At 39.4% G+C, this 25,894-nt stretch overlaps 2 protein-coding genes across 2 annotated transcripts; both read right to left on the reverse strand.

The window, feature by feature from the left end:
- Positions 1-870: 870 nt before the first annotated feature.
- On the reverse strand, positions 871-20,634 carry LOC311495769 (AMP deaminase 3-like). The gene is made up of 16 exons (XM_084555356.1): positions 20,163-20,634; positions 16,516-16,584; positions 11,559-11,781; positions 11,253-11,430; positions 10,871-11,036; positions 8,545-8,764; positions 8,319-8,448; positions 7,914-8,108; positions 7,425-7,556; positions 5,279-5,442; positions 4,547-4,673; positions 4,187-4,350; positions 3,448-3,568; positions 2,647-2,820; positions 2,268-2,378; positions 871-1,764 (listed from the first exon to the last, which is right to left on the reverse strand). Exons 2-16 carry the CDS (start codon positions 16,571-16,573, stop codon positions 1,588-1,590), a joined length of 2,340 nt encoding a protein of 779 aa, XP_084411482.1. The 5' UTR covers positions 16,574-16,584; positions 20,163-20,634; the 3' UTR covers positions 871-1,587.
- A 1,456-nt stretch (positions 20,635-22,090) lies between these two features.
- On the reverse strand, positions 22,091-25,135 carry LOC311496171 (pro-adrenomedullin-like). Its single transcript, XM_084555934.1, has 4 exons — positions 25,035-25,135; positions 24,614-24,729; positions 24,039-24,170; positions 22,091-23,743 (listed from the first exon to the last, which is right to left on the reverse strand). The coding sequence occupies exons 2-4, from the start codon at positions 24,715-24,717 to the stop codon at positions 23,347-23,349; spliced, it is 633 nt and encodes a 210-aa protein (XP_084412060.1). The 5' UTR covers positions 24,718-24,729; positions 25,035-25,135; the 3' UTR covers positions 22,091-23,346.
- Between the last annotated feature and the right edge of the window lie 759 nt (positions 25,136-25,894).

Raw genomic sequence — 25,894 nt, forward strand, 5'->3', positions numbered from 1 at the left:
AAACCAAGGCCGAGACTTGGGATTTTATAAGAGAAGTAATTTGGTATTGACAGTTTTCATAGCAACAGTTTGTTCCTTTGAAACTAAAGTAGGGCTAACAGTACGTGGCGTATATATACAATCTGAGGAGCCTATCCCAGCTGCCATTGGGCGAGAGGCGGGGTACACCCTCTATCGCTGGGCTAACCAGAGAGACACAACCACACTCACACCTATAGCCGATTTTGAATCGCCAGTTAACCTAATCAGCATGTCTTTGGACAGTGGGAGGAAGCTGGAGTACCTCGAGAGAACCCACGCAGACACAGGGAGAACATGCAAACTCCACACACGGCCACCCTAATCTGAGGACAGTACTATTTTAGGTCTCCCTTGTGCCTCACAAATAGTTGTGACTTATCAGAGAATGTACATGGTCCTTCTGAGGGTGTCCTGTGGTGTCTGGCAACAGAATGTTGTTAGTGGGGGCCTTTGGGTCCTATGGGTTGAGAGGAGTCACTGTAACAATTTAGTTGTATCCCAGTTTCACTTGCTGACCAAGGTCATTGTGAAACACTAATAATAATTTAAAAGGCTTGTAAAACAAATTATAAAGTTGGCAAACATTGGGACACCAACTAAGCTACAGTTTCACACTGAAATGAAGGAACTATTAAATAACCTTTTTAAAGAAACTACTAAAAGTAATGATAGCGCTTTGTCCATAAAAGTGGACATTTCTGGATGTAATTGGTTCCACTTTGATATTAGCCCGATAACATCACAGTAAGCATCTGTTACTGATTTTTTTAGGTTTTGACAAGTTCTGCTCACTTTCAGACAAATGCACTTGCAAAGTAACCGGATGGACGGACACAAAATATTCTTGACTGTTCTGCAGCCTTTATTTTACATATGAAAAACTATGAGAAATGACAAACATAAAAAATAATCATTTAAATCACTCCATTGTTTCACAATTGGGAGTATAACAAAGGGTTTACATACTGATTTTCACCCCAGAGCTCCCACAAAACTAGATTCAGGGGTCTATCACACTCTCAGGAATATGTTCCTGGCCTCTTATTCACTTCTCAAAATCATGCAGCCGAGAGAATTCAGTAGGCAACTGAACAGCAACCTTTCATGGTACATTATGTTTGTCCTCATTTCAGACATTTAATACAGATAATGTTGTTTTTAACATACAGTTACAAAGAAGTTACAAAGTAATTTTCAATGAAAATAATTGTATATTCTGCTTCTGAATGTGTAAATTCAAAATCAGTTTGTGTGGAAAATGCCCTTCTACGCTGTATATCAAAAAGTACAATTGGCACTCTACAAAAGAAAATAAACCTCTATCCTGATAAAACGAGGCACACATGGTTGTTGATGTTAATTTGTTCAACACTGAATACGGTCTAAAACTCAAGTTTATATCATACTGCATTAGGCTGGCCAAAATGTCACTGTTGCTTTGTGTTTTTTTTTTTTTTTAATTAGGGTCAGGAACATTTGTAGAAGAAGGTAAAAAGAAAAGTGCTGTCTCCCATGTACCCTTTTATTTTTAGGACATGTTGACACAATTTGTGCTCACATGGTGGATCACTCAGCTGAACTCTGGCCAACGTCTGTCTTCACGGCATCCGCCAGAAAACTGAGCTCATTGCACAGGGTCTCGTGGCGGTAGGCCATGCGGATTTGAGCCACATTTGTCCGCTTAATGTCGTTGCCCTCTGGTCCATCTTCTAGGTAGTTTGAACCAAGGAAATGTTTCTTCTCCTGTTGAGGAAGATTAAAAAGATGTAGACTGAGTATTTCACCTTCATAAAATATTTATGAATTTAGCAGGTTGCACAGATTTGGTCGAAAGGAAGTTGAAGTTTAGTGACCTGATCAAGAGATCTTGGTCGGGGTATATATAAAATTTGAAAACTGTACTATTTTACTGACTAAAATGTTAAGAGATTACATTCTAAGAACCATGTTTGAGGTTGTGTGGTCACTGGAATTAATTTGAATGGCACTTTGAAGAATGGGTGATTGACATTTTGATGGTAACACCACTGATATTTAGGTCTCTACGCAAAATTTTATTCAGCCCATTGTAAAGTTTGGTAGTATGATAATAACTACCATAAGACATTATATTTCTCCAATGTTAGAAGTTACCAAGGTCATTTTTATTATTTTAAGATGTAGAAAGTGAAACAATGTGTTGCTCTGTCCTGTAGATTTTTATCATGTTATGCAACAGACTTGGTGAAAAGAGTTTTTGGCTTTACCTGATGTGAGAGGCCGCTCTGCAGAACGCTGTTCCTGGCAATCTCACACAAGTCACAGGTGCTCAGCTTCCACAGCTGGCCTGCAATGGCGTACTCCTCCATCAAGGCTTCCTGCAGCGTATGAAGGAACAGATGTTATCCATTGTTTTGTTAAAATTATAATACTCTGGCGAGTTCATATTTATAGCACGTTTCAAAAACAAGGCCATGCAAATGACTTGTACTGTGTAGTACTTTAACACATACATTACACACTAGACATCGTAGTGATACTGATCAGCTGATTTGATCTTCAGCTGTATCCAGACTGGTGTCACCAATACAAATACAATATTTGCTGTAATTGTTAAATAAATGTTCCTGTTCCTGTGGTTCTGACCTTGGTGTAGTGGAACTGCATGGGATCATCGGTGGACAGCGACACACACAGGCCTTTGTGTAGGAATTCTCGCAGGGGGTTCTTGGAGTACTGCAGGAACAAGCTGTTGTTACTAAGAGGAGACATGGCGATCGGGACCTGGGCCAGGTAGTACAGGTACTGCAACACTGGACTCTGCAGAGGAGGAAGACAGGTAGACACACCACAGAGATGTGAGTGATGCTGTACGTCTTAAAAAAAATACAGTATTTGATAGTAAAGAAATAATATGCAACATTTTCAGAGATTTAAATGTCATACAATACTGTCTATACCTACTTTTTAATAGCATAACTGTTCAACCTATGTACCGTTCATGGATGCTCTTACAGTTTCTGGTGCACCGTAGGTGACAGATTCTCTGCTTATCGTGGCTTAACACAGAAAAAAGTGCCACCTACAAGGATTACGGTTGCGTTTAAAAAAACACAATGAAACTATTCTAGGCTCAGAATCAAATATGACTGTTCTCATTTTAATATTCAAATGAAGTTTTTTTTGGTCTTTTCCAGTCATCATGTTCCGCCATTAGCTCCATTCATTGTAAGATGCAGATCCAGTGCTTGCTGCGACTTTGAACTCATTAAAACAAGCTCTCCCTTGTGCATGAGCACTTTGCTGCTTATGATCTTCGATGATGACAGTAAACCAGCAGACGTGATCGTAGTCAGAATAGTGTAAAATATCATCTGTTAGTGCCTTAGGCTATCAACGTTCAAAAGACATTAAATATGAAACCCTTGTATGAACTTGAAGCTGCACCTTCTTTAGGTTGAGTCCATGGGAGATGTTGTCGGCCAGCAGGAACGCAGAAACCAGGTGGGTGATGGATCCAGCTTCACCACAGTGGGGACGGAACTGGAAGGTGTTGAGTCCGCGTTCCCTGTATGAAGGCAAGTAATTATTCAGTGCACTGCTAGTATTTAAACGTGGCATTTCATGAGATTCACTTCTTTCACATCAAGTTTCTAAAAAGTTGGCAGTGGGACTGGTTGTGTTGACGTGTTACCATCTTCACAAGGTTAAGTCTAATGCAACCCTGGGTGACATTAGTGTCATTAGTCTGCTCCACAATCTTGTAAGTTGTGTTTAGAGTTTATGTGTAAAATCCACTGAAAGCAAGTAATCTAAGCCACAAACTATGGTGAAGGGTCAACCTGTCAGATGTGTTTGTTTCCCCACTTCATTTTTAAATAGATTACCGACATAGCAACGTCAGCAAGCGCTTGAGCAACACTTCAACAGCGACAATTACTTGTGGTGTCAACACTAAGAGAGAGAGATTTGTGTGACATTTCATAAGTATAGCATTCTGTCAGTTGAAGAATCTGTATAATTAACAATTGTATGTGAATTACTCTGTCTAAGCTACCCCCTTGGCCCATTCCCCACACTTGAACATGAAAAAACATTGAGGTCAAATATTCTGGCTACTAAAGTCATGTACTGTATATACCCATGAAGACTTTTTTGTGACCTGAGATCCTCAGGCAGGACTTACTTGCGCAAGTTGTTGAGCACCATGATGTTGGCATACATGTGGAACAAGTAATAGGTGTAGGGAGGGTTGTCATCTGTGGTCCATGCCTCAGGCTTTGGGCTTTTGTAAGAGAATATGTGGTCACTGTGTTTGGACTCGTCATCCACGCTGTCAAATCCTGTCACCTACAGGACAACAAAGGTAATATTGGCACATTTGTAAAACAAATATTTGTACAAGCACGTTTTTTCAGAGGTGCGACAAGCCATTCTTTAACGCCTTGTCTGCTCAGTCACGACATGGCTATTGCTCAGTATATCTGGAATGTCTGGGTGAAGCTAAGGGAGATGGCTATAATTCCACCTTTGATAAAGTACTTACGTATTTTAAGAACACATGTATTGCTTTGTGCTTTTGTGGGTTGACTGTCGCTTCAAAGAGGGGGAGGAAAACGTTCTCCAGCATTTTGGCGAAGTTTGGTATTAACTTCTTTGACTTGAAAATGTCACTGCAGGACAAAAGGAATTACATCAATCCAACCACCCATACAAGCACAACAGCCTATTGAGTACTATGATTATACTAATCTACAGCCAACATAGGGAAACATGATAGATTTTTTACACTCAGGCTCTTCTTAACTATGATTTCAAAAATGCAAGATGAAGCACAGACATAAGTATGTGAACCAAATTTAACAGATTTGTTTAGTTACCCATGTCTTACTACTAATGGTTCAATTTGTTGTAAACAGTGTCATGTTCCTTTTTTATCTTAAAAAAGTCCTACACTAGATAGGTAGATAGATAGATAGATAGATACTTTATTAATCCCGAGGGAAATTCAAGCATCCAGGAGCAGTAACATATATTGAACATAAAATACAAAAGCTATATAAAAAATAGAAAGTGACTAGAAATAAAATGTTTATACAACTATAAACTATGTTAAAAATATAAAGTGACCTGTTAGAAATATAAATATAAAGTGACCTGTTAGAAATATAAAGTGACCAGTAGAAGTAGCAGATGTAATTGGAGTTAACCTGCCCATGTTTGTCTTATTCTAAGGATTCTTCTCTCTGTGTTATAGTGGAGTTCTGTTTTCACTTACTAGATCCTTGGAACTTGGATCATCCATCTCATGTTGGGTGAGTGGACCTTATGCTGGATGAACCACTTTGCTAGGCTCTCCCACTCGCTGGTAGAGCGCCCGTAAATTGACAGACGGGGCTCAGCATGCTGGTACTTACTCTCCTCAAGCTCATGCGCTACTTCCTGAAACGGGCAACAAACCACAGGAAGTTAGTGATATTTCTTCATAAAGCAACCACTGGAATCGCCATGCTACTTCAAAAGAAACTTCATGTACTTTAGCATTCTGAGAAGATTACCACCTGTGGCTGGTAGGCATTTACAGACTATCTCAAATCAATGGATTAAATAAACTGCCTGGCCAAAAAAAAATCACCACCTGGATTTACTAAGCAAATAGGTACGAGCCTCCTATTGGATAATTACTGCATGGGTAATTATCTTTCGGCTGGCAACAAGTTATTTAACCCCAACTGATGCAATGAGTAGCTTCTCATTTCTTAAACAACCATGTTGAAAGACACATCCTGTGGTTGTGGAAAACATGTTAGTCTGTTTGAGAAGGGTCCGATCACTGGCATGCATCAAGCAGAGAAAACATCTAAGGAGATTGAAGAAACTACTAAAATTGGGTTAAGAACTGTCCAACGCATTATTAAAAACTGAAAGGATAGTGGGGGACCATCGCATCAGGGTAAGAAGAGAGGCAGATGAAGTGATGCACCCATCATGCCTAGTGCCTACTGTACAAGCCTGTGGGGGCAGTGCTATGATCTGAGGTTGCTGCAGTTGGTCAGGTCTAGGTTCAGCAACATTATGTGTCCAAAGAATGAGGTCAGCTGACTACCTGAATATACTGAATGACCAGGTTATTCCATCAATGGATTTTTTTCTTCCCTGATGGCACGGGCATAATCCAAGATGACAATGCCAGGATTCATGGGGCTCAAATTGGAAAAGAATGGTTCAGGGAGCATGAGACATCATTTTCACACATGGATTGACCACCACAGAGTCCAGACCTTAACCCCATTGAGAATCTTTGGAATGTGCTGGAGAAGGCTTTGTGCAGTGATCAGACTCTCCCATCATGAATACAAGATCTTGGTGAAAAATGAATGGATGGAAATAAATCTTGTGACATTGCAGAAGCTTATTGAAACAATGCCACAGCGATTGCGTGCTGGAATCAAAGCTAAAGGTGGTTTAACGAAATATTAGAGTGTGTGACCTTTTTTTTTGGTGGTGACTTTTTTTTTGGCCAGGCAGTGTATGTCTTTGGTATAAATCCACAAAATATACCATAGTCAGACCATTATACACAAAGATACCTGTGTTTAGAGGAAACATTTTAGTTAGCAAAAAGCAAAATTACGTGTAATGCACCCAAGATATTGAGTTTTTAATAGCTTGATAAGTTTAGCTTGTTTCATGGTTTGATCATGGAAGACATTTCATCTCATCTGTGTTTTTCTAATATATTTTGTGTAATCTGCCTTCTCACTGCAGACAGTTAAAAAGGGAAAGCACGTTTAGCCTGCTGTAGCCTGACTCCATGATTCTCTGCCATTTTGATTTCACTTTCGGGCATGTTACTGATATAGAGAACACATACACCTTTACGTGCAATTTTATAGCCCTACCACCAATCAGAGCCATTCTGTACTCCACCGCTCTCATATAAACGAATGACTACGTCACTGTTACTCATCTGTCTGTCACCACATAAAGCATGCCCAAACAATTTGACTGGCCCGACATATCTTTACTGAACATCATCAGTTCAAGTTGGTCTGGTTTCCAGGCTATGACATGACATTAAAGATGGCTCTGTTAAAGTGCCCCTGTGAGTTGACAGCGAGCCAGCATGCACAAGACAAAGCTCCCAAACTGAAAGTCACTGAAAGAAACTGAGCTATTGTTAATCTCTTTCTTTTTTTACAGTTGTACTTTACCTACTGTGACATAAAGAATGGCTTCACTAAACAAAGATTGGACTACATCTGAAGACTTCACAGATTTCTACCTGACCGTCATTATTATCCTTTCTGATTGACAATTTAGTTGAGTTTATTGGCTTTACATAATTCTCGATTAGCAAGATGTCTAAATAGATAAAAATAAATGTTGTGCAGGTGGCTTTAGTGCTTTAACTTATACTACACCTTGATGAGGCGTGCAAAGTATTCTCCTTCGATGTAGTTGTCCGTTTTCAAGTAAATCTCTCGCAGTTCGCTGGCTCCCACTGGGTTGTATTTGGAGTTGAACTTGTCAAACCGATGAAAGGTTTGCCTTCCCTAGGAGAGTAATTTGTGGGAGGAGGTGAATCTGCTGGCTGATCACGACATTGTCATTCCAACAAAATGACTATATTCATTATTTTCTTACTCCAAATCAACAGAACCTTTGTTGGAACATAGACAATTGTGCAACACCATATGAACTGCTTGAACACCCATAACTGCTTCCTTGTGTGACAAGAACAGGTTGGATTAACACTCTGTAAGTTATTTGCAGTAACAAGTTGTTGGCGGGCCACATAGTCATTATATGATCATGTAAGCTATTTGCCTCAAGGACATTGTCTATTTAGATACATTTTCAAGGTAAATCTGTTGTAGGCTTCAAAATGTCAGCTATGAATTTGTTCTTACAGCATGCACGTCCAGAGAGTCCACGGTGAGGTCATAGGGGTCCATATTGAGGGTGTTGAAGACTTTCTGGAGTGTGATCTTCTGATTGCCTTTCTCCAAGACCACGCGATCTGCCTCTGTCTGGTATGTGGTCTTTATAAATTTCAGCAGATGCTTCTGGTTCATGCAAGCGGCAGCGTGTATATGTGTGTCCACCTGTGTTTGACATAAAGCAAACAGTGAAAAGGTGCACAACTTTATTGGACGAGCAACAGTACCTCCATAAACTGGTATTTATTTAGACTGAGTGCACTAAAGTTAGTAGTAAGACAAGAATTCAGCCCAAGTTGGTCAGATTAATAATTGTGTTACAGCATTTATGTATTTATTAATTCTTTGCATAATAAAATGCAAAGTGCAACCAACCTTTCTAACATTGTAGAAGTCCCTGTGTGGAACACTTTTCAGCTCTTTTAGTTCCGCCATTTCATTCAGCATTTCATGGAGGTAGAACTTAGACTCTAAGAAGTTCAACCGTCTGTGACAGTAGGTTTTCCTGTGAGGCAACACAACGTAAAATTTTACAGCACTTTCATGCTGAAGCATCCTCTCCTGATTAACCTAGATAATATATAAATTGTTGTGTACTCACGTTGGGCCATCAGCTATCATTGCAAGTACATGGCTCAGGTCTATAGCAAAGGTCTCAAGGTCAGGGTAAGGGAGGCTGTGGGGCTGCTGCTGTTTCAGGGCCTCTGCATTATCATAAACATGGACTATGCCATCCTTCATCTGCAGCTCATAGTTCAGGTCCTCAGGAATGCCCTCCATGGAATATGGGTCCTCTCCTTCATGAGGGGTAGGCCAGATGTCTGCAGATGATTTGAGTAGGTTATCAAAACAGGATATAACAGTGCTTTACAACAGGACCCAGTGACACAGGCAAAAACAAATATGAGACATATTAAAAACACTCTGATGTTGTCATGGTGTAAACTGTCTATCATAATAACTATTTTGTCATGATGGCCTGGAAAAACAATATTATTGCAGAGCCATTCCTTATAAAAAAGTATAATACTTAAAAATGGAATCCAGTAACATGCAGTAAATGCTAATCGAAAGAGGAATTTGTTAACAACCCTCCATCCTGTAGGGTTGTGTGGAGGTGCTGCACCATAACAAAGAGCCAAGAGCCGCTTGGTCTGTTACACCACCATTTTTTAAGTGATTATGTGGATTACGTATATACACAGACCACGTAATAAATAAGAACTCACCGAAGACTCAATAATGGAGATGCTAATGGATAAAAAGATACTGCTGCCTTCCAGTGATCTTGCATGTTGTAAGCAGTTTGTTTATGTGAATGTGGATATATTAAAGGTTGAAGTGTTTCAGATTAAGAAATGTTAGGAATTTGAATAAGAGGTTAAAATATTAATAATAGAATGTATGGTTATTATTTAGTAATAAGTTAACAAAACGTTTTACTGAAAATAATCAATAGGTTGATTGATGAAAAAAATAGTCTATATATTAATAATTGAAAGAACTGTTATTTGTCCTAGATCTAAATATATTTTGTCCTTTCTTGTTTACTCTGTTACAGTTGTTGAAATTTAAAAACACTCACTGTAGAGTACAGTTGTGTCCCAGGTGGTGCTTCTTTTACCTACGCAATCTTTGACGAAGTACAGATGCTGTTGTTTTGAAGTCTGTTTCCTCACCACTTAAGTTAAATTTAGGCTTGTTATGATTTCAATGACATGAGCCTGAATGTTTGGACTCTGAGCTTTGGTAATAAGCATTTCACAACTTAAGAGTCACCGATGCATATGTGGAGCTGTGCCACCATAAGGTTGTAGTTTGTTATCTAATCGCAATCGCTAATTGATATTTGCACAGTGTGCAAGGAATTCAGCTCTGTGAGTCGTGTAGCAAAATGATTGATTGCATAAACCAAAACAGTCACTGTCTAGAGGGAGTTAAATGATGAAACTATTACCATACTAAATGTATCCATCTAAAATCTAATCTAAATCTAATTTATTGATCACTGATCTTACTGAAAGCTCACCACCCCACTAATGCCAAATGCAAAATATTCATTTTAGTTTTCAGTTGAATAGATTTCAGTCAAAAATATGTTGAATCATGTTACCACTATTGTTGCTCAGGCACTGCAAAAAAAGGATTAGATAACCAAATGAATGCATGTACAGTATGTGTTTGATTGTCGAAGTATCCAACACCATTTTTGCATTAATGAGTTTAATACTTCTAAGATGAGATATTTTCTTTGTCTGTCCCGGTGTTGTTTGCTGGATCACACACAGCAGAAGCTTCTAGTTTGTTATTTGTTGTCAGGAATAGTGTGACTGACCTTGTGTCACACACACACTTCATACTAACTGATACACATACAGAGCAGTCTTAAAAAAAACGTGTCAAATAGTTGATACACACTAAGCTTTACTGTTCCTATGCAACACACAACTAAACAAACAGCAGAAATGATTATAAAATCAGAATCAGTGATTAATAGAGTGTTTACCATATGCAACTAATCGTTGACATCGAATTATTTTTGCAAAAGCGTAGTCTAATGAATAATGATCTAATAGTCTGATTGTTTTAGTGGAGCACTAAAGTTCAGTTAATGTACATTCTTCACATTAGCATCCATTGCATTCATTCTGTTTTGGGAAATGTATGGAAGCCTATTATTAAAATGGCTTAATAATTAAAATGCAAAGTTGCTCTTGCTTGTTTCGGCTCTGTCTGAATTGTTCTATGAAGCTGTGTGAGTGGTTCATTATAGAGCTAATTATTCCTTCATGTGTAGTAAAACGTTGGTTGATTGGTCTGGAGAAACAACTGTACTTGTTCAAAACATGTACTTAGCATTAACGTGTACAAGTACTCACTTGTACAGTATTTTGGAGGTTTTTTGAAATTTTTAGAAAAGACCCTACCTGGCAAGACCTCATCCTCCTCCCTCCACTTCTGATTTTGTGCAATGCGAAGGAAACGGACAGTGGTTCTGGTGAAGCGGTGGTAGGCCAGCTTGGAGTACTTCTCTCGAATGTGCAACGCAATAAGGAGAGTTTTGGCTGCTTGCTCATAATCCTCCACTGTGATCTGGAAACATGATAGAGAGGGACAAATTGAAAAATCACTTATTCATTTTAACGACCCTTCCAGTAACATTGGGCCTCTTTCTGCTGTAGCTAAAGACTGTCTACTGTATCTGTGCACAGCTGTTTTGTTTATTTTTCATATTGGTGCCATCTGTAAAGCAATCGTTCATATCACATATAGGTGTATAACAACATGTGGAGTGTTTGCACTGTTTACCCCTGCACAGTAGTCCCCACTGATGGTAACTCTCTGGAATTCTGGAAAACCCTCTGGGAGAAAAGGTTCAGACGGGGTTGTTGCGAACACTGGGGTAGCCCCACACAGGGCCCAGTCACCGCTGGCCGATGTCTGCAAAGAGACTGACTGTGAACGCTTCAGCATGAAGCTCTTCTTCCTAGGCACACAAGAAGGGACAGAAACTTCCACTTAAAAAATTTAGAGTATCTTCTGTTTTGGTTGTTGATTTAGGATTTCTAGATTTCAAAAAAGAGAGGTGTGTTTGATTAAACTTTCATTTCCTACTTCTTAGTGGTCTCCTCAGACTGCTGCTCAGCCAGCTCCTTTTGCAGCGCCCTCTCCCTGTCCTCACGCAGACCGATGGGACAGTCCTCCGGCACAGTGAACAGTGCCAGAGCATCCTTGGTGTCTTCCTCTTTCAGGGCAGAGGCGTACACCTTCTCTGCTATCAGACGTACCTTCTCATCCACCTCATTCATTGAAATTCGTGGGAAAAGTCGTGGCATTTCTGAGGAGGTCGAGAAAAGTTTGAGTTTTAGAGGATATGAGGATATGATACCAAGAAAAGATGTTTAAAAGGGCACAGCAGCCAATAGCATTAGTTATTAAAGTAGTCTGATGTTGGAATAATAAATGACAGGTCTGACAAGTTGGCTGACATGTTATATTTCATCTCATAAATTTGATGAACTGTGGCACCACTAAAAGTAGAAATAACATTATCTTTGAGATGGCAATAAATACAAATACCAGGAACGTAAACTTGAGACCGAATACGAGTTTGCAGTAGATGATGGATGTCAGGGGATGCTTTGCAGCGCCTCATCTTAACTAACACACTAGTAAACACGTCTTGAGTTTCTTGGTTGCACTCTGCCAACGTGTCAGGCAAAATACAGTAAACACATTTAATCACTGTCCTGTCCTAGCGTGTCTTCTCATCTCCTGGGGTTGGGAGGCTCACCCCTTGTGTGAACTCACAGCTCAGATAATGACGTACAACACAAGGGAAGCTAAACAGATCCTACAGTCTGCTCTTTGTTTATTGGTACATGGCAATGTTTAGCTCTTGCTACAGTGCGATGATAGCTGGTTTCGCCACAATGACAGGACATTTTACACTGAAAAGTGCAACGCGTACATGCAGTATATAATGTATGAGGTTTGTAATTTAACTGCATTTATGATTGCTAAGTGATCATTTATCGGAGGAGCATGCTTTTTAGAAGTTTGGTTGCTAGTTGATGGCCAGTTGATTTTACATTTTGTGCCATTCATTGCTGCTGCATTTTGCCATGGGAATCATTTTTGTAGAGACTCTTAACCAGATCAAAATAAAATTAACTTGTAAGTAAACATTCCCAAAATATGAGTCCTGATGTGTGGGAGGATTATGATTTTTTCTAGCCTTTACTCTAAATGGAAACGGGATGTCTGACCTTGTTGTTAAAACTACAGTCACTAGCATACCATCAATTTGGTTCTCAAGACTTTCTGGTGGGAAAACAGTAAGGTTTATTTGTATTGACCTGCTTCTCTTATATACCCATGGCATGAGCTCTGGTGTTATTTTTAAACTCAAAGACTCAGTGAATGTGTAGTTTGATCAGGCTAGATGAAAGATCAAGCAAGCTTTGTCGGCTTGCTTAATCCCCCTGGTCTGAAAACTACTTTTGGCTATCCAATGTCCCATCAGCCATGTAGATGTTTAGCCTATTCTTATCAGCATGTCGTCACTGTCACTAACAGTATTAATGATGCAGTCGCTGTAGGTCACCGGGACAGCTCCAGAATAATCCATAGAGAGATATTTGAATCAACAAGCAAGTTTGTTACTTGATGCCGCATGTCTTGCAGGACCTCTGTATCAAATAACAAACTTCTCAGCTGCATGTGGTTCACATGCAACACGGTGTGAAAGCCTCTAGCAGTCTTCCAGATGACAGATTAGCATTTGCCCTTACACTGGTACATTTTGCTGCCTTTGTCTTGGCTAGCACATTTCGCAAGCTGTCATCCCTGACGACCCTCTCAGCTTGTGTACTCTCTCCCTACTGGAACAGCTGAGCCGTCTCTTACATGACCTTGCCCTATATAACTATAGAAACCTGATCAGTCTGATTATGGAGGCTCTGTTAGCATTTGTATTAAAACAATTTTTTTTTGCATCTTTTGGTATAAGTGACATGATAAAAAGGCATCTAGAAATTCTTCAGAGTATTCACTTTTAATATGTTATATCCCACTGTTTCAGCTGTTTGTTTGTTGACTAAAATCATTCTTCACTATCAATCAAAAAGTAAATTGTCTATCAAATCTCAATGCCTTTGTGCCTCAGGCAATAGCCATTGAAAGAACCTCTTATAAACTTGTAGTTGTCTTCACATTGCATCACTGTACAGTTTTCTAAGCAGCAGGGGAATCTCTGTCTGTCTCTTACCTTCCGTCGTGATTTGGGCCATGTTTGTATCTCTCAGTCTCTGTTGAGTCAAATGTTTCAGCTTTCATGTGTCTGCTTCTGCCTCTTGTAGAACCCCCTAGATCTGAGCTTTGCCTCCACTGTTGGAATATATCTGGCACCCGATGTCAGGTCAGTCAAGTGTTGCTGAAACCTTTTAAAACTGTTTACACTGTCCTTAGGTCTGGCTTCTGTAACTTTCTTGTATCTACGATGCTTCTCCCCTGGGTTTTCACTCCTACTGCCACAGTCAGACTTCGGTCTGTTGTTTATGTGGTCCAGTGCCTGTATGTATAATGCAGCTGCTAGTTGTTGCTGTCTTGAGTGTCCTTCTCTGTCTCTATTTTAGGGTGTTGGGAGCGTCATGGCAACAGGGGCAGCTAATCAAAGCTGGTATGCCACAACTGGCTGCTAACATGTGAGCAGTTGTCTGTGAGATGGGGTAATATGAAGGGAATGAAACCCTGCGATTCTCTATGTATTATAAAAGCCCTGAGAAGGTACATTTTAAAAACACAGTTGTTCCCAAATTTGTTTATTTATGTTTATTATAGCTTTAACCTTTACTTGAAATGCCAGTATCTGAATGTAAAGTTTTTCCTGAGGCCATTTTAGGGGATTGCTTTTTTCTTAAGAGTCTACTTTTTTAACAAAAGCAAACAGTCACTTAGTTGATAAGATGGAATCTATGAAACTATGTGTAGCTGTTGCAAAGCCAACATGCAGTGGATGCAGTGGACATACACGTGGATTTGTGCTGATTGGCCAGTTATTTTTTTTTTCCCATCCAGAGCCAGGGCTTTCTTATTACAGCCTATACAACTACTGTAGCGGATAGAGACGCCACATTTACTGAATTTGAAAGTGTATTCAGTGTTATCATTATGGTGCTATCCCAACTTTCAAAAACTACTTACAGTATATGGCACATAGAATAAGATCATGCGTTTCGTATCATTCCGTCTTTAAATTACCATAACAACGTGGATATTAGCGACAACTAGCAGCAGTCTGTGCAGTTCATCCAGGAATACTAAACAAAATGTCTTTGAGACGTGCCATTCTATGGGCAAATGTATGTAAGATTAAATACAATGTCAGCGAATAAATCAAATTTATAGTAAACAGTTGATTTTCAATCGAAGGTTGCTAGCTAGCGCTTACAAATTTAAGCTAGTTCCCGTTATGTCTGGAGTCGTTTCCTTCAGATTTTGACCAACTCTTTAAATAATTGTAAATCTCCATGGTCTGAAAAATCAAGAGCACAAACATTGGCAGGGCTCTTAAGGACACACGCATTTCAATAAGTTCACACGCTCACACATGACATTTCTCACACTGAGAAGTGATAAAACTCACCACACATTAGTAACATAGACTGTATATTAAAAAAAAAATTAAAGGCAGACTGTATGAATCAGCAACCTATCAGCCAATCAAAAAATAGTATTTTTCGTTGCCAGGTGAAATAGCAGCGTCGTAATCACACCTTCCACAAATGCGCGCGAATACATGAAGGTGCGCGAATGCTGCGATTGCATGCATATGTCAAAGAAGAGGTGGAAGTGGGAGCTTGCCATGTCTTCAAGCACACTTCACCCTTGCCCCCTCAAAAAAAAAAAAAAAAAAAGAAAAGAATCTCACTCCAAGCTAAACCCTGAACTATGGCTTTGAAAAAGTGGTGGTATTAGTGAACAACACACATAGCTTCACATGCTATGTGAGTTTTCCGTGCCGTTTTCTCCATCAGGTTAAATTCAGTACAGAGCAGGTGAGCGGGCGGTGTGTGTGGAGGATCGGTGTGGAGTCAACTTTGGGGAGGGAGCGAGATAAGCTTTCAGGAGCATTAGGAAAAGCAGCGCAAGCAAAATGTTGTTTTAAATATGCAAAAATATATCTGATTCTTTTTGAGACCATGGCGGAGTAAATTGCACCCTGGCGGGCCGCTGGGAAACACTGAGTATTTAATTATAACGCCCAACTTTACCTTTGACAAGACAAATCGTTTAAGTTTATGCTTGTATGTTCTAAAGGGGTTAAGTCTTTTTTTTTTTTTGCCAAAACTAGAAGAGTATCACTACACTACACTATACAAATAACTCAACCCAAAGTCTGAACAACAGCAAAAAAAAACAAACACAACATTGTGATTGTGAGTAAAATTCAAAAGAAATATATCTGCTCTCATGTTAGCAATTCTTGTTTTCTCACTAAGAAAATGAAAAAATAACATGTAAAGCTGCAAGATTTTGCTGTTGAGCGACTTTGTGCTCAAAATACATTCATTCATTCATCTTCTGTAACCGCGGGGGGCTGGAGCCTATCCCAGCTGTCATTGGGCGAGAGACGGGGTACACCCTGGACAGGTTGCCAGTCTATCACAGGGCTAACACAGAGAGACAGACAGCCGGAGAGATCCCAAGCAGACACAGAGAGAACATGCAAACTCCACGCAGAAACCGTGCCGCCCTGCTCAAAATACATTCCCGATAAAAGTGCTTGAACCTGTTTGTGTAGTTGGTGCGTTTACAAAACAACATATTTAGGCTTTAGCAGTTCTGTCACGTCTTCTACTTTGAATCACTGCTTCTATCTGGACTGAATTTCCCACTATTACTGCAAAAAGTGGATCATGAAAGTTGAGTGGAGTTGTGCAGTTAAATCCTTGTGTGGCAGACTTATGCCAACAGATGTGTAACAAACGAGTTGTGCCAGTGTTACCATTGTTGTCCTAGGCATCTGTGCCTATGCATACTACGCCCTACCTCTGTGCTGTTTACTCACCCTTTCCAAGGCATGGTGTAGACTGCTGCTTGAAAAGGGGCGTGTCCCTTCTCTTCATTGTAGCTTGACCTGGGAAAAACAAAGCTTTGATTAATTAAGTCTGTAGAGATTATCTGTCATCCAAGTCATAGAAAATAAAAAAGACTTAAACAAAGACAACTGGACTTGTTTGAGTTTCACTCAAGAAGCCACTCATCCAAGAGGCTTCTTCAGGTCTAAATGACTGGTAGGGAGTTAAGGTTTTTATTTGGCACAGCTGTGGGAGTGGCCCACCTGAAACTCACATGACCTTGGAGATGGTGTTTACTGAAGAGTTTTTCTGGTAGCTACTCCGGCCACTTGAGGGATGGCAAAGTTCTTTTCTAGTGTTGTGGGCTTTCTTATATAGCAGGTGACACAAGCACTATTTGCAACAAAGTCTTAACATCTATCCAAAAATAGTTTCATTCTACCCAGGGTAAGCTTTGATTAACAGTGGACTAGTCCTTGGTTCAAAGGAGCAATAGTAACCTCGAAGAGATATAAGTGGTTAGAGTTTTGGGTCTCAGAGCTAAAGTAAGAGCATAAATTAATCACACCTTCCAAATTGCTACAACATTATTAGAGAGCACTAGTACAGAATCAGTTCTTATCAGAATATGAGTATGGAAACACACCATTTGGATTTTATTATGGTTAGTGTTTCAAGCAATACAGAGAAAAAAAAAATACCTCTGCGCGCAATTGCACAGTCCTGCAACCAATCAGAGTCATTTTGTTTTAAACAAATTCAACTCAGTATGGTGCTCAGATGACGCGTATGACTACATTACTGTTATTCCTCTGTCCAGTGCCACAAAAACCCTGCCAAAACAACTTGATTGGCCTGGTAGGTACTCATTTCCCACCAACTGGTACTCAGTTCCCACCAAAACAACTTGAAATCAACTTTCCACAACAAACAGTTTGAGGGCAGGGAAGTGGTCTGGCTTCCAGGCTAGGTAAACTTTTGTTTCACTAGCGTTTGTTTGCAAGAATTTAGGGTCAAAGTTTCCTTTCGCTATCTACAAAGCTAAAACAATTCCAGAAACCTTACCATCAAACAGTTGTTGATGCTTTTTGTGGACATCGAGACTGGGCCCAGGTGTTAAGAGAACAAGTGCACCAGTGTGGCGCATATTGTTGAGACACAAATTTGAGTGTCATTGTGGCAAAGGGCTAATGTTAAGTATTACAAAGCTGAGGTGACCAAAAAGCAAAAAAAAAAGTAGAGAACCAACGAAAACTACACCGGCAGCATGTTGTGAAAGTTTTACAGCAAACGCTCTGTTGGTTTTGGAATTTCCTGTTTTGTTCTTTCAGAATCCTAATGTTCTCACAGCACATTGCAACATAGTCGTTCCGCTGCTCCTTTGCATGTCTAAAGCCTTTGCGCTAGCATGCTGTCTCAGTGCACTCGCATCAACGTACGTTCAAATGTTTCAATCAGAATCAGAATACTTTATTAATCCTTCAAGGAAATTGTTTTGTTGCTGTTGCTCCCATAAAGTGACAGTTGCTAGTTGACAGAGCAAATACAATAGAATAAAAGTAGTACAAAAATATATAAAAAATAAAGTAAAATGCATTTAAAGTAAAAGAAACAATATTGCACAAGTATTCACAATATACAGAGGTAAAAGGTTGCAAATAGATTAACAGCGTCTGAAGTGTTAAGAGTGTTAAGAGTGACCAACACTCAGCGGGAGGAGTTATAAAATTTGATAGCCACAGGCAGGAATGACCTCCTGTGGCGTTCTGTGGTGCATTTGGGTAGGATGAGTCTGTTACTAAAGGTACTCCTTAGACTGGCCAGTGTGTTAATATTTAGACAGTCAAATTTTCTGAGATGTATGTAAAGAAAAAAAAAACCAACACAATGGTGACAGTCAGTGTAGCATGCAGCTATCCAAGGTTTTATAGTGGCCTGTAACGTAAGCTTAAAAATTCTATTGGTGCTGCTACCTTATTATGCAAATGTACACAAAACACTTTAGAATGGGAATGCAGTTGGCTCAAACAGACCAGTCATAAATGTACAGCTGTACAGCAGTACAACTTCAGTAAGAAAGAAATAGGCCCAGTGAGGTGAGCTTTAGGTGCTAGCAGCAATGTTAGTGTGCCAATGATAAAGAAAAAATTGCAAAGAATCAAATGAGAGAACAGAAATGCATTTTAGTGCCAAATGCAAACGCAGAGACCGGCTCCAGATGATGCATCCAGATACTGATCTCATGTTAATTTCGGCCGTACATTGTATAGATTTTTGATCCAGCCAATAGAGCAGTGTTAAGTCTTTTAAAAATCTAAGATCATCATCGTTCAGCTGAGGCTATTGCTTTTCATTGTGCTTGCTGTGACTAAGATACGAGAGTTCAATATGTTTCTTTGTTGAAGTAGCAGCAATTCATGTTTGACACACCAAGAATGACTATGTACATTTAAAGGAAGTGCGGTCACAAAGATAACAGAGGAAACTTGAAAAAGTGGACCCGATAACTGCATAGCTTCTGACACTTAGGCAGTTCAGTGAGCATTCTCTGAGCTTGAAGTTCCTGGTATACTGTATGTGCTGTTGGCTCATTTGCTGTATTGAAGTGCACAATCTGCTCAGACATGCATGAGTGTTATGGGTGGATCTTAAAGGCACTTATGCATTCGTGTGTTGTTGTTTTTTTGAAAGAGAGGTTGCGTAATCTTACAAAAATGCAGATAATCTTCCTCCAATCAGATCAAGTAAACTTGGCTTTGGCTGCAGCCGTTCAACAAGCTGGCACAAGTAGAAACTCTATCCTGATAGTGAAAAATGGGTCAGTGAGGAAAGGGTCCTGTTAAGGATATAGTTGAGTATGTGCCTTCAGTTCATGCCTGGATAGGAACCGAGTCTACTTAGTACTAGTATTTAGTTTACCCTAACTACGTCTGGAAAACCATAACCAAATTGTTTTAGGTGCATAAACATAACTGTTCCTGCCTTTAACAGCTTTACTGTTTTTACGTAACCACAGGTGTAAATCAGCCGTTCAGTGTCAATGAACAGTGAACAAGTTGTCCAGTCTTAAATGCCCTTTGCTGCTATTTTCCCAGCATATTTTGTTCAGTGCATGTACAATACATGTTACCTGAGACAGTGTTGTAGTCTGTGGTGTACCTGTGGTGTGCCGTTTATGTGGGAACAAAAACAAGAGCACACCTACAAAAAATAAAAGAGAAAATGCTATACAAACAACTTAAATAGCTGAGTCAGTGGATTAAAAAAAAGTTTCAGCTTTTGGGTGTGAGACAGCGATGTTAAACAAGTCGCTTTAAAAAATGTGTTTGACTTCACCCCAAAACTACAACTTGAAAACATTTTACTTCTGTTATTCTAATAACTCAGTACGATGCTAATCTGGAAAATAAGCAGGACTGAAACCACTTTTAGGAAGTTTATCTTTAGTTTGACCTGCTATGCAATTCCTCTCAACAGATACCACCATGAAAAGTGGGGCAAGAGCCAACAAGAATGCAAGAGTGGTGAAAATGAGATGAAGTGATAAAAGATAGAACAGTTTGAAGTTAACAGACTAGTTTAAAGCTTAGAGTGAGAAGTCCTAAGCACAAAAAAATAGTTTTGTTAGAGTACTCACTGTTAGCCGGGTGGTGCACAATGTTAAAACCTCCTGGGAATGTAGAGACCCCTATTAGTCACTGGACAGAGGACTTGTCAGAGCAGCCTCTTGCAGACACACAGCTGGTTTACTCTTTCACTGCCAGTCCAAAGTGTAAAGGGTGCACAACTTAAATGCGTGAAGCTCCGAGACTCAAAATTTAGTTTCAGGAAGTAATCTGCATCAGTGGTGCTCAGCGCAGTAGAGGAAGTATTGGAGGAAGTTTGTATTTCTCTGTCACATTTTTCAAGAGCGTCAAACCTATTGGTAAACCACGCCCCTTTTTGCATATACAAGTGAGTTCATTGGGCTTGGCAGCATCTCATTGTCTTCTTTAAGAACTTCAAGAACGCTTGTGGTAAAAATGTATAGGAAGTCTGACACGGTTTTATAGGTGACTTTGCGCCTCTCAACCGTCGCCACATTTGAGTGGCAAGCAAGCCCACAGATCGGTTATCCTTGCAGAGGAAGGAAGCGCTCTTTACATCAAAGAGTAAAACGGCCTCGTCTTTTGCCATCTACCCAAAACCTTTTTCACACACTCCTTTTAATATGATTTAGTTTTTTGTTTTTGTTTTGCTTCTTCATTCATCATTTTTATTTATTAGCTTAGTTTATTACAGTGACAACAATGTATGCTCTCTTTCAATTGGTTTGATGCACTCATAGACTGTAATTGTAATTTGGACTAAATATCATTTGAAAATGTAGAAACTGCGATTAAAAACCAAATGAGATGATATTATGAAAGTTTTACTTTATTTATTACCAGTTAAAGCTTATTTCATCTCTATTACGTTTGACCTCATACCTTTTTATAGTACAATGGTACAGTTCTTCACATTCAGAGCAAGGGAAAAAGGATGATTTTATTTTTTTAAGATAAAAAGTTAAAAAAAAAAAAAAAAAGGGTGCTGTCAGTGTAATGAGTGTTTATCAACACTACAGGAGCAAATACGTCAGTGACCTGTCTACCCTGTACATGCTGGGCTGAGGTGGTTCCTGAGTGATGGAGTAAAGCTGCTGGCACCACCATCTGGACAGTAAAGGAACATTTTCCTCCAGTAGAGACCCATGAATTCTAGACCAGAATATAAACTCTGATACGGTGGACCACAATACTCTAACTGGAAGTCTCATTAGCTTTTGGCTTTTCTGAAAACTCAGTTGAGTGGTTTACTAATTGACTCACAGACAGAACCCAGGCTATTCAGTTAGCGGGTGCTATCGTAGAGTAATTGCAAGTCCACAAGGGGGTCCCTCAAGATTCGGTTCTAGGACCACTGTTATTTACATTATATATTAATTGCCTTTGATAGAATATTACAGACTCAACTTTCCATTCATAATCAACCACTGCTAAGGCTTTGGTTTATCTTCAGTATGCATTTGATAGAGTACAAGAAAAGCTTTGTCAACTGCAACTTGTACTCAGTACTGCTAAAACTTAACTAAAGTTTTTTACCTCTTCAGATAGCTAGATTTGCCAGAGAAGAAGAGCACAGAATATGGCAAAGGCAGAAAATTTTAGCCATTCACAATATTCATATACAAGCCAACTCCTTATTTGTGATTTTCTTTTATTGAAAAATATTATTTTATATTTATGTGCAAACAAACATATCACAAAGCCATAGAGACTTCATTTTATGTATTAGTATATCTTTTCAGAGCAGCGTGACTACTCTGCAGTGGAGGTCAAATTCCGTTGTGATTATCTGTCTCAGTCGAGTCGAGATGCACAGAGCAGCACGTTGCTCCTTTCGCTCGATTAAGCAAAACTTAGATTAGACGTAGCATTGGCCAAAACATAATTAATTTTTCTGAAATGTTGGGATTTCGCAATTTTAGGAACATATCCTCCCCAAAACAAATTTAATTTTAGTACATGTGTTTCTTTGACACAGTGCAGTTGATGAATGATGTTATTTGTAGACTGGAATGTGGACCATTTGTTCACATATTTTTCATAACAATTTAATCATTTTAAACTGCACATATCATCAGGAAATGACTGATTTACCTCCTAGAATTAGCACACCCATGTAACGCATGTAAAAATATTTGATACAGATCACCAAATAACAAATACTAAATAGTTAATTTTTATCATTTCATTTATGTCCCACAACATGAAACTGGGGCATCACAGCCGGCTAGAATGAAAAAACAAAACAATGCTTGGCGTGTGCCATTAGACATGAATCAGGTTAAGAAATAACATTTCTAGTTATTTCAGCTGAATTGTGAGTAAATTTGAATTTATTACGCTGAAGCAGATAAATGTCAAAACTGGCTTTTAAGATAAAACTCATCAACAAAACCAAAGACACTGATTTGCTACTAAAACTGCATTTGTTACATGTAGTCTGCTGTAAAGCTAGGTGGCAGCACAACTCTTTTATTATCTCATCAGTCCTTCTACAACCCAGCAAAAAATAGACTCTCCATCATTTTCCAAATTTAGCCACTTTGGAGCTGCCTTCCAAACATTATTACACATCTGTAATGGGATTAGGTTCCAACAAGCTAAGGTTTACTCACTGATTAGATACTTAATGGACAACTATACAAGACAAACGTTTTTACACAGTTCAGGTACATCAAACACTTCATTGAAGTTAAAATGCAAATGGGGTGTTTCATATGTATGTTTTTCGTAAAATAGTCATATGGTATGTTTCAATATAAGGTATCTTTACATATTTTATACACAAACATATTTTATATATAAGCCTGATACATGTTTATATTTGTCTGACAAGCAGTTCCATACATTCAGTTCACTTGTGTGAGGATCCTGCATTTGGCAGTTTGGTAATTAAATAAAAAGCACAGCTCCCCAGTTGCAGAATTGGTTCCTCCTCAGTTCATGGGTCTTTCAGAGAAGATCCACAGGAAATGTCTTCTGTCTCGGCTGCCAAGCTCACATTGGAAGCTGGAGAAGAGGCAGACATTCTTGTCATGTCCCACAGGTCTGACTTGAATTTATCAATAAATCACACACTTGTTCAGACATACTGAAGCACTGAGCACGAGCGGACACATTTCTCTGTATGTATTATTAGAATCTTGCTTTCGTCCAGGCTGACCTGAGCTTCCTCTGCTGGGCCGCTGACACAGATGTATCAGCTGCTCTTTTTAAATATGCAGAATAAAACTTTTAAGGGGACTTCTCTTCATCTGCTGTCGAGCTAAGAATCCCAGCAAGGATTTGCCTTTGCCTTTCCATGTCTGTCTTAGGGCACTGTGCGTGTGTTGTTGTGTCTACTGCCTCGCTGACCAGCTTCAGAGCTCCATCTTTGACTCCCTGTATGGAGGGCAAGGCATCCAGGAGTGAGCGACGGCGACGTCCGTAGCCATTTGAGCCTATCTTATCCTTAGGGGCTTCAACTGTATTGACCTTGGCCCCAATCTGGAACATTTTGTCGATCAAATCGTGGGCTAGACATGTGATTAGCAAGCAGCCAGACACTTTTGTTGATGTTGACCTTTTGGATCTTATATTCAGCCCAGTGCTGGGGGGAAAAAAAAGAGACAAATAATGCATTCCATTATTTTAAAATCTGATTTGGAAACACCTAATATGTTGAATAAGTTCAAATCCAAATCTATTTATCTACATTCATGTAAATGTATTCATATAGAAGAACATAGATTATCCACAGGTCACTTACCCACTCTGTTTTCCCTCATAGGTGAAAATTATTAATAGATTTTAACCCCTAATATAACACTTAAATGGATTCCCCTTGGTTTGATTCCTTCTAGGCACCTTTGTGACCATTTCATTCTTTTTTCCTTCTAAAGTCCTGTCTTAATCTGATGAGAGCAAAACTTTTGCTGTTACTGTACCTTGATGTCGGTGAGAGCGTTCCTTCTCTGTCCTGCTGTGGGCCAGCAGGCATGTCTTGGCAGTGCACACCGGCTGCCGCTAAGGTGTTGTGCACGTCTCTCTTCAGACGGCCCTGCAGCCATACTCTAAACCTGCCGCAAAAAACAGAAAAGGTTGTTAAACCACCAACTTAAAATGAAATGATTTGATGACCCTAACCCATAAAGGACTTGACAACATTTCATTGTTGAGGAGCAAAAATCCTCAGACTGAGAAGTAGGCACAGTTGTGATTAGCTGACAGTACAGTCACATATCTAGTGCCAGCGACTTCACTTCACTGGAGAACACTGACAAGGTTGTCACTTATCAAATACCCTGCTCACAGCTATTTAGATCACTGATCTGTAGTAACCAATTTAGGTATTCTTGTATGTTCAGGCTCTAAATATTATAGCTATCAGGTTTTACAATGTAACTTGATATGAATATATAATATTGTTTTTAATGCTGAGCATCTCATTGAAGTGCTAAAGAAGAGTTTTTTGTAAAGGATGAATTCAGCGCTCTCAGTGCCTGTTCATCAGACAGCCCACCTTTTCTTCAGGTTGGTGTTGGGCTCTCCTGTGGCACCTTTCACGGGTGGCAAGACGGTGGTAAAAACACAGCAGCAGATGACAGCGTGCAGGGATAATCTCATCTTGGCTGGGAGCTGTAAATGGTAAAAATACAGAAATGGTATCACATCAGTTAGTTCTGCACTGAAGATGCTACAGTTGATTGATTAGTTTTAAATTTAAATGGGCAGTTGAATAGCTTTTGAATCTGCACGGATTGGTGGTTAAGAAACATAGTCAATTACAAATCAGCTATCAAATGGTTGAAGAAGGTAATTAAACAAACATCCATCCATCAATCCATGCAATGGCTATGAATCCCAAATTTAGGAATATAAATTTCCATAAAGGATATAAATATAAAATTGAAACCATTCAAAATGCGGACAAAGTCACTTACCTCAGGATTTAGCTTGGAAATTGATGGACAGGATTTATGTTGCGCACCCAAGTGTATTGTGTACCGTTTTGCAGAGTCACGTTTTTTCCAATGCTGTAAAGACTTTAGTTGTAGTCTGAGGTTGTACACTGCTAACATGAGAGGCTTTATAAAGGGAGGGATGGAGGGAGGGAGCTGTACCTGAATGCCAGACCCAGTGGGAGGGACTGTGGGACAGTTCATGTCAACCCCATCCACCCCACATGTAGACAGTCAAACCAGAAACATGCAGATAGAGTCTGTGATCGAGTCAGCAATCCGCAAGAAGCGTGACTAATAGTTTGTGTAAATCTTAATTTTGATTTATTGCAGCCCTTTGTCTTTGAGAATGCGTTCAAAGAATTTGTTTGGGTATTTCTGCATTTTTTAAAATGACCTAACTGTTTTTTTCCTCTCTCTCTATCAGAGGATTATTTCTGCCTGTGCAAATTGAAGACTCATGTTCATCAAGACCATTTCCATATTTTTTTGTAATTTCTTCCAATTGCACAGAAACTGATTGTTGGGGGGGGGGGTTACATCGAGTGGTCACGCTGGCTTTAAAGCAGTTACTTGTGGTCTAAGTGTTAACAGCCAAAATAAATCGTAAGATGTGTTTTGAAAGCCTCTTTTCCAGTCCGAGATAGCCATCTGTGAATTTAAATAGATGCAAAGAGCTAACTATGTCTAAATTAACATCGTGTTGTTATGGCAACCGCATGCACTCTAAAAGCTTAAGAAAGGAGCATGTGCTTTATACGGAATTTGTACTTGTTTCCAAGCATCCTAAATGAGGACATGAATAAAGATTAACCAGGTCTTCAACGTGCTGCAATGAATTT

Source organism: Chelon labrosus (assembly GCF_963514085.1).
Source record: "Chelon labrosus genome assembly, chromosome: 11".
NCBI lineage: Eukaryota > Metazoa > Chordata > Actinopteri > Mugiliformes > Mugilidae > Chelon > Chelon labrosus.